At 32.7% G+C, this 15,709-nt stretch overlaps 1 protein-coding gene across 2 annotated transcripts in view; it reads right to left on the reverse strand.

Annotated features, from left to right (window-relative positions):
• Positions 1-72: 72 nt before the first annotated feature.
• LOC131937549 (protein capicua homolog) overlaps positions 73-15,709 on the reverse strand; it is a 22,421-nt gene continuing 6,784 nt past the window's right edge. The window contains exons 2-8 of one of the 2 annotated variants that reach the window (XM_059295081.1): positions 7,257-7,427; positions 6,833-7,035; positions 6,576-6,655; positions 6,121-6,268; positions 5,814-5,883; positions 5,280-5,437; positions 73-4,341 (exon numbers count right to left, since the gene is read on the reverse strand). In XM_059295081.1, the coding sequence (XP_059151064.1) occupies positions 4,206-4,341; positions 5,280-5,437; positions 5,814-5,883; positions 6,121-6,268; positions 6,576-6,655; positions 6,833-7,035; positions 7,257-7,427 (966 nt within the window). In that variant the 3' untranslated portion in view covers positions 73-4,205. Of the gene's footprint in view, positions 4,342-5,279; positions 5,438-5,813; positions 5,884-6,120; positions 6,269-6,575; positions 6,656-6,832; positions 7,039-7,256; positions 7,428-15,709 lie in introns of both variants that reach the window. The other variant, XM_059295079.1, reaches the window with a different exon arrangement.

Below are 15,709 nucleotides of genomic sequence, written 5' to 3' on the forward strand. Positions count from 1 at the left end.
AAACATGACTTGTTTCTTTTTTGGTGTTGTCATTTGTATATTAGTATGTTGAAAAAAATACCAAACTAACTATGCGTCAAATACTTTTATTACATTATCAATAAATTTAACAAAATGGGAATAGTTTGTCCAACCAATCAAACAGGCATGACCTCCGTCTAATGTCATTTCAAACATGTCAGGAGATGCATTACAACCAAAGCAAATGTGTGAAAATTATTCTTCAGCTACTAATTATATAAATAGATAAATGCATACATACTGGTAAAGGATGAATATAGAATGTAATGCTTTTTCATGTGATGATAAAGCTTCAATTGATGTAAATAAAAACATGATTTGTTAAAAATATGAAGGTTTTTGGTTTGGTAACATCAAAGATTAATGGATTGTTTTTACAACATAGGAAAAGCTTTTCTAACAAAAACAAGAAATTATTTTCATATCATATTCAATATAAAATGTTGGTAGAGATATTTAATCTGACTATAATCAAACATACTTCCATTTTTTTAAAATTTGAAACAACAAAACAAAAGAAAATATAATAAAAGAAATACTGCTTGAAATAAACATTTTAAACCAAAGAGACAATCACAGAAAAACATTGGCTTTAAATCAATGCAAATGAACTAATAAATAAAATGTGTAGGTGTAGTTGACATGCACAAACTTAGAAAAAAACTTGATTGTATTGTTTCAAGCTACCCTTAACAGAAAGACACTGAATATCAAAACAAAGAAATGAAATGTTAATAACGAGGTTCTAAGATAATTCCTTTTTAACTGCATTTGTTAATTTCATAGTATTAATTGGAATAAAAGATTTATGTACTTAATATTAACTATGCATGTACATGAATCAATCGTTAATTATTAACATAATGCCAATCAATCACCTTACAAGTTTTTAAAAAATGTAAATTTAATGCAAATTAATGAAAATAATAATTTTAAAAAAAAATCACAATGTAAATCAAAGAAATAAATTATTATGACACATCTGAGAAATAATTCTTTAAAGTTGAACAAGTTTTCAAAAATATTTTTTGTCTATTGTAGCTATCAGTTGATTCACAATACATTCTTGTGCAATTATGCTTTTCACTGGGTAATTTTATCAAACAATTTGGAAAAGAATATAAACTGTTAGACAACACAATATGGAATGAATTGCCAAAAGGAACGATTAAAGATGTAGTCCAAATTCAGAAGTGGAGGCCTTATATTGCCTTTATAACCTTTATAATTGAACAATCAAGCATTTTATGGTATATACTCCATCTATGAAGGGTTTATTTGAGTAGCTGGTTCAAATTTAAATGAATTTCTAATTTATGAGTGGGGAGAAGGAATATTCAATTCTGTATCATAATGAAACAAACTGCTTGCTGGAAAGAATTTAATTAAATAAACAGCTTTAAAAATCCAAAAATTCTTTTACACCCTTATTTACATTGGTCATTTGGTAAAATTTTGTGTAGAGGATTTTAAAATGTGTTTTAAAACAATTTGATTATAATTACAATATAAAATTTATTGAACTTTTATTCCTATTATTAAATGACCAACCTGGTTTAAAGAGGTGAATATCTTTCCTCTAATATATTAGACACACATAACTTCTAATGATAATCTGAAGTTTCATGAGACATTTAGAAAACAAAACAAGTACACATGTTTTAAACTCTAAATGAATTAAACTGAATTCATAATATTCAAATCAAATCTTGAGCTAGTAATTTTTTTCAAGTAGATAGTGGCAAGGCACACTTGGCTAGTCTGAATGAAACATCTCATATCAAATCATGGGTCACTATAAGTTTTGGTATTTCATATAGTCAAAATTGAGATGGTCTATAAAAGAACTGAAAGAAAACTAAATAAATACTAAAAGGTGAAAAATTATTCTAACAACAGAAAAAAGTGTTTTGTGTTGGTGAACTGTACAAAAGAGGTGAACAAACAATTATGCAATTTTTTTTTTTATAATTGTAAAATGTGTTTTAAAAAAAATCAGTTAAAATGCTTTATAGTCTATACTCATCCTTGATTACAACCAAATGATTTTAATTGAATACTTCTTACAGCTTTATCAGCAATACTCCTTTATTCATATTTTATAAAGCCTCACATGAAAGACATTTGCCCAGCAAAAGTAGTAATAAATTAAACTGGGACTGGTTGCCCTAAAATCAAAATGAATACAATGTTTTTATTTGTAAAATTCCTGAATAAAATGCCCGCAACTCAAGGGCTATGATGTATTTCCATGAGATCAAACTAAACCAAACTGAACCCAGGCGGTAAAAATATTCACATCCCTGCTTACAATAAACAAGGTCTAAAATAAAGTGACTGTCTTTTTAACTTTAAAAGTAGTTAACTACTGTAGAAACCTGGATCCAACTAGTTTTTTTAATTAATATAAACACTATCAAAATATTTCCTCCAAGTGGCAGATAAAACTGTACAGTTATTCTTGGTTTTCAATAAAGCTGCCAATTAGTAGGCTATATCAAGTTTTACACCAATGCTTCACTCTTGATGCATACAATCAACACTGGTATTGGTGTGAATGCTCACACATTTATTCAACACTTTATATCAAGTAAGACAAGATAAATGAAACTCACCTGCCAAATGTCTGGCTTAGCTGTGACAGTAAACAGGCTTGTTTGAAACATGCTCACAAACTGGTGATGTATTGTAATAAAAAAAAGACCTTGAGCTAACAACACTTTACTACAATATAAAGCTACATGTTGTACACCACCCTCTGGCAGATACTTCAAGAACATTCACTGAAAATATTATAGACCAGTATGCTAATGCATGTGTACCATGAAATTCATACAAAAAACCATACCAAACATACCTAACAAGGTTGGTCTTAAAATTTATAGAGTTCATCAGATTATCAAAAATTTATTTCCAGGTGTCAATAAATGTTTAAAGAAGACAATTTCAGAAATTACTTGAAAAAATGTACCTGATTTTTTAAAAACGGGTAATCACTGTAAAATCTTAAGTGTCATGTTACCATAAAGATTTGTTGTTATAATTTGCATTTTGATTAAAGGTTTTAATTTAAACATGTTTTAATTTTCAAATCCAAGTTAAACACAAATCAAGTTAACCAGATTTTATATGTATCTGGTCATTTAATTGCTTTTTGGTGTATAAGTAATATTGTTTTCATTTTTTTCTAAAGTTTATGAGATTAAAAGTGAAATTTCAATTCAAATGCTTTCTTTTTCATTTAAAAATTAAATTAAAATTTCACAGTAAAACATATTTTTAAAAATTAAATGCCCACTTTAAAATCACATTATGCCCTATTATATAGTTGATATTCACAGCCAATTTAATTAACTCTATAAATAACACTTAAATCTGGTCATTTAAGAAAAAGTATCTGTTTAGTGTTTCTGAATTCAATATACTGGAGATTTAATAGCTAGTTTTATGATTTAAAAAATATTTTTATGTATTGTAGTTCATGTGTGATGTTCTACAGAAATAAAAATCAGTTTTCAGGTGACTAATAACAATACTCATCACATGCAGCTTAGTTTCAAATATTTAAATAGCAATTTAATAAAAATTTGTAAAATATAATATCTCAAATAAATCATTTACAGCTTTTCTGATAATCAAAATTAATTTTTAATATCCATAGTATATAAAAAATATAAATTGACTAATGTTTTTTTTCCTTACAGTTCCATGGTTTTTTGTTGTTTTGTGCATTTTAATGTAACACTATGTTTGCACTGAGAGCATTCAATGGAACAAGTAGGCCTGTTTATCTAGACCATAATATCAAACAAATATTTGTTTAGAAAATTTTTGTCTCACACTGAATATCAATTAGTCTCAATATATCAAGTGGCATATGCATGCACTCACAAACTACAACAAAATCATTTTGGATAGCTCTTATAAGTAAACAAATAGCAGGTTTTGTAGCTAAGATTATTTTTTTTTTACTTACAACTTGACATGTATTTATTTTCTAGGAAATTGTGCAAGTTCTCAGTATAAACACAATGCAAGATCTGTAGCACAAAGTTTGAAACAAGTTCATTGAAAAAACAAATAAAATGCTAATTCACAACCATTCCTCCTTCTATTAAAAAAAAATCCCCCTTAAAAATGCTTATGAACTTTTGACCATCTGGATGCACTTTATTTACAGCCAATCACTTTTTCCTTTTCCAACAATCAGGATGTTCTTTTTTTTGCTGTTCTGCTTTGTGCCTTGCCTCATCTTTCCATTTTTGTCTCTCAGACTCAGGCATCTTGTTCCACTCTTCACTCAGTTTTGTACTTATCATTCTGAAATGTTCAAAGAAAATTGCCAAGTTACTTTAGGGTAAGAAAAGAGTTTCCTAGATAATCTTTGTTAGCAAATAAATCATAAATAAGCTTATTATATTCCCTTTAAAGTCTCTAAATCGATAGTTCTTAACCTTTTAAGAAGTACCAAACTCCACTAGTTTCATACTCGAATACATAAAACCCTTCTTCATAGTTCTATCATCCGCACTGACAACATCCCTTGAGACTGCTGAATGACACACCAAACCACTGAGTTGATCGAACTCGGGTTGAGAACCACATTAGTGCATGAAGTCTTCTTCTTCTTCGTTCTTAATTTTTAGTGTTGGAAGGGATCGAGCCTTATCTGCCAGAGGGTTTAAACTCTAGACTTTTTTTCCCGAATTTATCATCCATGAGTTTTATACTTTATACCGACTCGACCACGCCTCCATCACAATTAAGGTTATGCGCCATTGAGGCCATTGACTCCGATTTCAGCCTGCTTTTCTTTTTGGATTTGCTTCCATAGCCTTTGTCCAACCAAGAACAAACTAAAAGGCAGCAGTTGTTTTAATTTTGGAGTTGTCTCTCCTAGACGAGTGGCTGTCCCCAGCTAACGAGCTTCATCTGCCCGGGGGTTCGAACTTTTTTTTCGGGTTTAGCAACCATGCGCTTTACCGACTCTACCACGCCGACCCCTAGTGTATGAAGTGATAAATTTTTTTTCCCTTTAAAAACCCATATAAGCACTAGAATGAAAACCACAAAGAAAAAACATGAAGCCCAGAAATAATGGAGAACATCAAACTTGAAAAGGGATGAGGTGAAGTCTATATCTATGCTTTAAATAAGATTACAGACCAAATGAATAGCAGTTGATAATTAGTAAATAAGGTTTAACTTTATACAATTAACTCCAAAACACTATACAATAAAATAATTTTTTTAAAAACCTGTTATTCATTTCTGGATGCCTCTTGTTTAATTCTGCTCGAAAACGCTGAGCAAACAACATGAATCCATTCATTGGTCTCTTAGGTTTCTGACCAACTGCTAGTGAAGAATTTTGTTCTAGAGAATCAGGAACTTTTTTTGTTTCACTTGAACAGTTCTGGAAAAGAATGCATATACACACTGTTGTCAAATAGCAAAGATATATTCAGAATGAATTTACAATATATTATAATCTTATGGCACAAGCTATTTTTAAAGAATAGAAAAAATAGACTAAAGTATTATCACATTGCTAAAAATTATAATGAGTTAAATTTACAAATCATTAGTAGTTATTACCTTTTGAAAAAAAAAATGGAAAAATAAATGTCTGAGGTAAGTCTCCAAAAAGGAAGCATACTGATTACCTCTACCATCCCCCTCCCCCAATTCAGCAGTCTCATGAAAATGGGGTGTTAGCTGTTAATTTTCAGAGGACCTGTAAATATCTAATGAGCAGCTCAGGACACAGTGCATGCTTAAAAATGTAATACCTTTTTCTTCATACTGCTGAGTGCTATTGCAGCAGATGTTTCAGAATCATCAAAGAAAGACGGTGTAACGCTATGGACAAAAATAGTAAAGAGCAAAGTCAATTTCTGGGATTGTATATTTATCAGAAATTCTTTTTTGTAAACAAATTACTAATGCTCTCAATGCTAATTAATCTCATTAGATTTTTTAAAAAAACTGCTACATTTATTTCTGATATTCAAATATACTGAATCTAAATTTTTTAAATTACGCAAGGAACGACAACTTTATAGAGTAAGAATTAGCATTGTACTCAAAATGTATTACCTGCCTCTACTGTCAGGCCCAGGACTTTGTAAAAGTGGACTTTGGGGCCCAGTGGCTATTTTAGCTAATTCCATGAGTCTCTCTGCTGGAGACTCAACTATCTTAAGTGTAGGTGGATTCTGGCTAACTGCTTCGTTTGAGCTAGGACCTAGATTGGCAAATAGAAATATAATTTACGCACAAGAAGACTAAACATTCAGATTTATGCAGACTAAGACTAAACATTCAGATTATGCACACTAAGAAATTCAGCTGGATGTTTAAATTGTAGCACATGGGTGAGATTGCCTAATTAGTGAGAGTATCATGTAGGTTCAAAAATGGGTACACAGCTATCGTGTTTTATAATGTAGATTTTATCATTGGATGTATCGTTGCTTACATTTCAAAATAAAAAATTTTTTAAGCCATATTACCTTATGATGTTAAAGTTTTATTTTTTTCTATGACCTTACCTTGTAATGTTGTTCCAGAGGCTGCCTGTCCAACACCTGGACACTTTTTCCGCTTACGGTGATATTTTAAGCCATTAGCACTATCAAAATTAACAGCACCATTGGTATCATAAATGTACAAAATTTTGTTTTATTCATTATCTTTTTTATAAAATAAAAATAAGTATACAAAAAAATGCAAAGCTAAATTTAATTTAATGCTATTAAATAATTCTAAAGCACAAATTAAAAATACATAACATGTTTTTTCTTCTAACCTTTTAAAACTTTTTTTACACATATCACAGATGTAGCTTTCATTATCAGGCCTATGCTTTTTTAAATGATATCGATACCCAGGACCTGAAGTTAGAATGCGCCCACAAAATGGACATTTTTTGGAAGGACGGACATCTTTATTAGCCTTTTCTTGTTGATACTCTTGCATGCGCCTAGACTGGACATGTTTCCTTTTACTTCCCTGCTTTACAAAATACAAGATTAGAAAATGAGCATTTTTATCTGCATTATTTAACTGAACAAACGGTAACATTTAATACAAAGATTTTAGAAAAATAAACTCAATAGTGTAAAAAAGAACTACTTTTCAAACAAATGAGCATGAAAGTATCAATCTCAAAAGAACAGTATTGTTGTAGAAACACCAATGACATATGTACTGTACAGCATAAAAAAACTTACTTGTGTTAGTTGTACACCTGTTGACCCTACATTTAATGGTGTTCCATCGGTAGTGTCTCCGTCTTCTTCTTCATCATCATTATTGTTATCATCGCCAGTACCAGAATCTGGTTTACCACTAACTTCTTCAGATCCTATGCTAGCAATTGCAGGAACATTTACATCTGCCTCCTAAAATAAGCAGAAAATATATAATCAGATATAAAATAGTCATCACCTATGGTTTCAGTACATCATATTATCTACTAAAATAGTCATCACCTATGGTTTCAGTACATCATATTATCTACTAAAATAGTCATCCCCTATGGTTTCAGTACATCATATTATCTACTAAAATAGTCATCACCTATGGTTTCAGTACATCATATTATCTACTAAAATAGTCATCACCTATGGTTTCAGTACATCATATTATCTACTAAAATAGTCATCCCCTATGGTTTCAGTACATCATATTATCTACTAAAATAGTCATCCCCTATGGTTTCAGTACATCATATTATCTACTAAAATAGTCATCACCTAGGTTTCAGTACATCATATTATCTACTAAAATAGTCATCACCTATGGTTTCAGTCCAGCATGTTATCTACTAAAATAGTCATCACCTACGGTTTCAGTACATCATATTATCTACTAAAATAGTCATCACCTACGGTTTCAGTACATCATATTATCTACTAAAATAGTCATCCCCTATGGTTTCAGTACATCATATTATCTACTAAAATAGTCATCACCTACGGTTTCAGTACATCATATTATCTACTAAAATAGTCATCACCTATGGTTTCAGTACATCATATTATCTACTAAAATAGTCATCCCCTATGGTTTCAGTACATCATATTATCTACTAAAATAGTCATCACCTATGGTTTCAGTACATCATATTATCTACTAAAATAGTCATCACCTATGGTTTCAGTACATCATATTATCTACTAAAATAGTCATCACCTATGGTTTCAGTACATCATATTATCTACTAAAATAGTCATCCCCTATGGTTTCAGTACATCATATTATCTACTAAAATAGTCATCACCTATGGTTTCAGTACATCATATTATCTACTAAAATAGTCATCACCTATGGTTTCAGTACATCATATTATCTACTAAAATAGTCATCACCTATGGTTTCAGTACATCATATTATCTACTAAAATAGTCATCACCTATGGTTTCAGTACATCAATGACCCAAATGTGTGTAGGGCTACTGACTTATATTACTTATTACTAGACCAAAGCCAGTTCTAGTAACATTTACATAACGTCCGCAAAGAATTCTAAACTTAACATACAGCTAAACTGAAACCATCTTAACTATTAATTAAGCATCAAATAAGGTTAAATTTTTTATGTCACATTGAATTGTCTTCTGGTGTTAACCTACGTGTCAAATTTGAAACAAATCGGTCCGTTAGAAGTGGTTCAAATTTCGATCACCCGTTTCATTGTATGACAAAGAAAAAAGCAGGACTAAAGCACAACAAACCGAGAAGGCAAGTTAAATAAAAGTTTGAAATGAAAAAGAACTGTAGTTATTTGTGTGCAGTTTAACTGAAGAGGAACGTTAATATGAATTTCAAGAAAGTTGCAGCTGTATTTAAAGGTCAATAGATTTTAAGATTCAACTCTGTACGCCAGGGAAGTAGAGGAACGCTCTAGGGAATCCCCGGATTACATTATTGCTCCAGGCTCGGTTTAATCAACGAATATCATGAACCACCGTTTCAATAGTGTAGGGTGCTCTTTAAAACTAACGTAGGCGCCATAGTGCTCATAGGACAGCCCGGGGTGCCAAATAGCACCCTACCGAGGCACCGGCGGATGCGCCTGATTCAAATGAGTGAATGACTATAATGTCAAAGCTTATCCAAAGCCTATCGCACTGTTTAAAACGAGCGTATGCGCCATAGCTCTCACATGAAAGCCCGGGGCGCCGCCTGTGCGAACAACATTTTTTCCCCACAGAAACCTCCCCTGGAGTATTCTTATCAACTCCCCCAAGTTTTATGGCTGAAAGGTGTAGTAATGCATAAAGGACAAACAAACACATAAACTTTCATATCAATATATTATTATATAGACTAGCGTGCCCGTCCGCGCGTTGCCGCGGTCTCAGAAGGTATGACGTAATATATTAAAAACGGTTTCATCATTGCATTACTAATCCTATATTCTTAGACTCGTGATCTTGTTTTCTAAAACTGAATTATTTGAATGTAAACAACGTCTTCGTTATATTTTGTGGATCATACTTGGGGGGGGGGGGGGGTTCATCCATAAAATACGTCACGCTTTTTTGACGATTTTTACCTCCCCCCCCCCCCGTCACAAAAAGTCAGACCCCCCCCCTAAAATGACGTCACACCTCAGCCTACAACCCCACCCCTCAAAAGTGCTGTTGAATTTTTCTTAAAACATCGATATTTTTCCAAAATCTTGTCAGAACTCTGTCAACATAGAGTACTTTGACCAATTCCTATTACAATTTATTTTCTAAAACGCGAAATAACGGCTAAAACTCGTTTTCTAAAATTGCTTTTTTTATAATGCAAAAGTGTGACGTCACACAATCTGACCCCCCGCCCCCCCCCCTCTCTCCCCCTCATCACAAAATTACGAACCCCCCTCCCCCCCTACGAATGTGACGTGTTTATCCACATTACCGCTCACCACGCCACAGGGCATGCTGTATGAAAGCCTTGAATGTACGTTCATTACTTTTCGTATTAGTGAGGTAGAACACACTTTGCGACCGCCCAAGTGTCAGGGACGTAGCGGGTCGCTTTCGTGACACCCCCCCCCCCCGGTTACACTATCGCAAGGGCGTCGCGTACGGTCTATGGCTCGGTTTAATCATCGAATGTCGTGTGCCACCGTGTCAATATTGTAGGGTGCTCTTTAAAACGATAGTAGGGGCTTAAGTACACAAAGGATATTACGGGAAACTAAATAGCACCCTGCGGGGCGCCGGAGGACACGCCTAATCCGATTTAGTGAGAGATTATAGCAACCCATTGTATCCATAGCCTAAAATGAACGGCGCCATAGTGCTCACGGGAGAGCACGGGGCGCCAAATTGCCCCTGCCGGTGCTCCAAATCACCCCTGCCACTTCACCAGAGGACGCGCGTAATTCGCTACATAGTCAACGATTATTGTTGCCCATCGTGTCTTTAGTACATAGACTTAAAAAAAAAACGAACGTAGGCGCCATAGTGCTCACCGGGGAGCCCAGGGCGCTTGGGACACGCAGTCACCGGGGCACCGACTGCGTCTGTTGCAGTTTTACCGTTGACTATAATAGTACACCTTTCCCGCTATGCAGGACTCGCGATTAACGGATACCAAGTGCAGCCGCTCTGGAACTCCGGGCGCCGCCAGTAAGAATTTTTTTCCCCGCATATACCTTCTCCGCAAAGTTTTATGGTACCCGGATGAACGGTGTCGAACCACATTCAAGTTTTATTTTTTATGTACCTTATAGATTGAAAAATCGGACCCTTTCGGGGCGCCGCCCATGCGATTTTTTTTTTTTTTTGCAGAAACGTACTTTGGATTGTGGGAATCAACTCCCCATAGTGCCAATGCGATCGGGTGAATGGTGTCAAAACATAATTTACTTTGTTTGTATATACCGTATATAGAGAAGAATCTAATCGCGCCCTGCCGGGGCGCCACCCTTGCGATTTTGAATTTTTATTTTTTCGTAGAAACCTCCCCAGGAGTATTCTCAACTACTTCCCTAAGTTTCATGGCGATTGGATGAAAGTCGAAGTAATGCATCAAAGACAGACATACAGATAAACACACATTGCTTTTTGTATAGATTACATAGATTGATAAGATAAGATAAGATTGATTAGGTAGGTAGGTAGGTAGGTAGGTAGGTAGGTAGGTAGGTAGGTAGGTAGGTAGGTAGGTAGGTAGGTAGGTAGGTAGGTGATAGATAGATGATAGATGATAGATGATAGATGATAGATGATAGATAGATAGATAGATAGATAGATAGATAGATAGATAGATAGATAGATAGATAGATAGATAGATAGATAGATAGATAGATAGATAGATAGATAGATAGATAGATAGATAGATAGATAGATAGATAGATAGATAGATAGATAGATAGATAGATAGATAGATAGATAGATAGATAGATAGATAGATAGATAGATAGATAGATAGATAGATAGATAGATAGATAGATAGATAGATAGATAGATAGATAGATAGATAGATAGATAGATAGATAGATAGATAGATAGATAGATAGATAGATATAAGACTTGCAGGAATTAAAGTAAAAAAAGTATATTAATTTTGTAAGCAGCACCACAAGTAACAGATATCAATCTACTTTAATACAAATGCAGTTCATTGTTTTGTAGGGGTGGGGGGGGGGGGATTTATCTTAACCTATTCTTAATTTATTCTGTGATATGTGTGTATTAAAAAAAATCGTAGGCCTATAACGATATGCGTCCCATTTTTGCTTATTACAAGATAGATGCATGAAGTATAGAACGCAATTTTTTTTATATCAGAATTTAAGTTCCATCATTATTCCGTATTATACCAGATATATATAGGAATATAAAAATAGCGGATTAAAGGATAACGTAATCAAATATCACAAAATAATGTGACTATTCACATACATTCTAATCCATTTAACATGTAGATATAGTAACATTTTCAATAGGCACACTTGATATAGTGGGCTACAATATTTCTAGGATTCTCCCTCCACACACACATACACAATCAAAAGTATAAACTATAAAAATATTTTAATGTACATGATCGATGGGTAACTAGATCTACACTTTTTGAAATAATGAGTAAAACTTATAAATTCTATCTGCTAGACAAAGCTGAGCAGTCGCAAAAACCAAAGGGTTAGCATAATATCAATCAATCGATTTCTATCTACTTAAAAAGTTATATATTCTATTCACATATATAACATAATGTCAGGACATTTTTATTCATTATAGACCACCCACCCCCTCGAACGAAATAGAATGTATATAGAATTTATATGTAAAATATATACTATTACCAGTGTTGTCCCCCCCCCCCCCGCCATCCACCGGAGAAAAAGTCTGGAAGAAACGCTGCTCAAGCTATATTTTAGATACCGGATAATAGCGTTAAGTACTTCTGGATATTGGAGGTTTCTCAAAAAATTTAAAGTAAGATATGAAATTTCGTCTACCTAACTCAGGGGTCGGCAACCTTTTGAAGCGGAGGAGCCAACAGTTACAATTTTCAAAATTTCCCTGGTTTTAAAGAGCCACTAACATTTGTTTTATTTCAAATATTTTATTTTTTTATTAAGATTATTAGTGTTTGTTCAAGGAGCTGGAGAGCCGCATCTTGATATCAAAAGAGCCGCATGCGGCTCGCGAGCCGCAGGTTGCCGACCCCTGACCTAACTGAAATACTACTCAAGTTATCGTGTTTTCACGGAGTAAAGTACCAAATTGTTCAAAAGTTAAAAGAAACTTGCGAAAAAAATGTTATACTTGTCCGTGATATTTCGTCCAGCTAACTTAAACGTGATTAAGTTATCGCATTATTGGCTTTTGAGAAACGGAAGTACTGTATACCACAACCGGTAACCGGAAATCGCTCAAAAATTCACAAAAAATTAATTTGATATAATATTTAAATTTGCACTTTTGTCAACATAACTGTAACGATACACAAGTTATTGTGTTTACAGACTCACACACAGACGGACAAAATTACAAAACAAAGTTTTTCCGTGTCTGCGAGGTGTGAAAACGTCGAGTTTACTCAAAATCTTTATTGTGATATTTTGCACGATTACTGTCAGTCCTCTCTACTCTGTGTACGATAAAGTAGGGAGGTGTAAAAAAAATAATCGCGAAAGTAAAAAACGGGGAATGATCTCCCCTAAACTTTCTCGAATATTCTTATATGAAACAACAGGGGATGGCAACTTGGGATATAGACATGATTTTTAATCCATTTTAAATGCTCAAACTTTTTAAAATAGAATAAAATCTCAAAGAAAAAAGAATTGCACACCAAGTGAACGCCAAATAAAATGTGCATAATAGTGCGGAATATTATTAGTACTTTATAAATTCACATGCTTTTTTTTTTGAGAAATCGGAAATAGTGTAAATTACTACTTCCGGTCAACGGAAATTACTCAAAATTTGAGAGAAGGCAGAAAATTAGATCTTTTACTTACTTGTGAAATTTCATTTATCTATCTGATATAGTACTCAAGTTATAGGCTTTTGAAAAATTCAAAGTAGAAAAAGTTCCACTTCCGGTTATCGGAAATCGCTCAAAAGTTGATACGGATCTACGATTTCGATATAATACTTTATATGAAATTGCATCAACCTAGCTGTAACGATACTCAAGTTATTGTGTTTACAGACACACATACATACACACACACAGACATACGGACAAGATTGCAAAACTATGTTTTTCCGACTCAGGGAGCTGTAAAACGTCGAGATTTGTAAAAATCTCGATTTTTTTGCACAATTACAAGACTTTCTCTATACTTTGTATATACGAGAAAGTAAAAACGGCGATGTATAACAGCAAAAACAGTGTTGTTCAAGCTGGTCAAAAGATGTGGAGGATGTCTTTTTGTGTACAAGAACTTAAAATGTAATGTTAAATTGTGATTTGTGTAAAGCTCAGCAACCGAATATCGTAAATGTAATTTGTGTGTGTTTTTATGTAGAGTTTACCGCAAATGTTATGTATGAAGACGACCCGCCTAAACAGAACAGTGGTATGATGCAGTTTTCATCGAGAAAGCCAGTCATAATTAATGGAAGCCAGCCGTCTTTTTTACTTTCTCGTATACAAAGTATAGCGGAAGTATTGTCGGAAAAAAATAGTTTTGCGATTTTGTCCGTATGTGTATATGTATGTATGTATGTGTGTGTGTGTATGACTGTGGACACGATAACTAGAGTACCGTTACAGATAGGTTGATTAAATTATATATTAAATTTGTGGCAACTAATTGTTTTTAAAACTTAAACATCTTCCTGCCACGTTATTTTTACATTTCCTAGATGCATGATGGTATAAAATACAAAGCCTTGATAATCTTCTAAATGAACAAACAATATTGAAATAAAACAGCATTTTCTTTTCTTTAGATATAACAATACCGCACCGACATTTCAGAATTTACCCCTACAGATTGTAAAGGTACTACAGTAAGCCGATGTTTAAGTTTTAAAAACACTCGGGAAAAAAAAGTAAAATAGCTGGTGGCTAAAAAAATGTACCGAGAATTTTTTTTTTCGGGCGATCTATTATTTATTATTGTATTACATTCTAAAAAATCTAAATCTAGATTTCAAGACAGACAATTGCGTTCTGTTTTCTTAATCGTGTAGGCCTATATTTAAGAGCTTTTCATTAGGATAGATATTTATATATATATATATATATATATATATATATATATATATATATATATATATATATATATATATATACACAAATATATATATATATATATATACACAAATATATATACACACATATATATACACACATATATATACACACATATATATACACACATATATATACACACATATATATACACACATATATATACACACATATATATACACACATATATATACACACACACACACACACACATATATATATATATATATATATATATATATGCCTAAACGAAGTTAATGTTTGTGTTCGGGCTTGCTTTATGGTGAAGTCAATTTTTTTTTTCGTAAGACCAAATTATCTGTGGTTACGTGCATCTAAGCGAGGGCATTTTTACCTTGGTTTTCTTTTTCATTAATAATAGATATTTGTTAGAATTTTGTGATATTACTCAGCTGTATATATATATATATATATATATATATATATATATATATATATATATATATATATATATATACAGCTGAGTACATCTTGTCTTGTTATAGCGATGAATTAACACAGTAAGTATTTTCCATTGTAATTGGGAAATGTCTTGGGTAAAGTACAAAATACGATTTATCTCGCATTTTAACAGTAAAATATAATAAATATTCAAATAGCTAACAATGCCATACGACTACTTCCAGGTGTATCTATCAAAATTAATCCGATAACATTAAACTATGGTACACTAAAGATGATAAGTATAACTTCATACACTGGGACCAGAAAGAATAGTAACAAAATATTATGAAGCTCGTGTTCGTGTTTGAAATAGGTGTGACCAAGGCTCAGTTTTAAAAAATGTTATAACAATCCCTTTAACAAATAACAATATATATCGCTGTGGTTGATCTATATAGATGAAGCATTTTAAAAAATTCAAAAAGGTATAACAGGCCTGTCCAACCATCTACGAATAGGTTGAATGATGATTGCGATGCAGTGCTGTAGCTTGCCATTC

This window comes from Physella acuta, unplaced genomic scaffold, assembly GCF_028476545.2.
Source record: "Physella acuta isolate Inbredline_101_S28 unplaced genomic scaffold, ASM2847654v3 ptg000213l, whole genome shotgun sequence".
In the NCBI taxonomy this organism is placed as follows: domain Eukaryota; kingdom Metazoa; phylum Mollusca; class Gastropoda; family Physidae; genus Physella; species Physella acuta.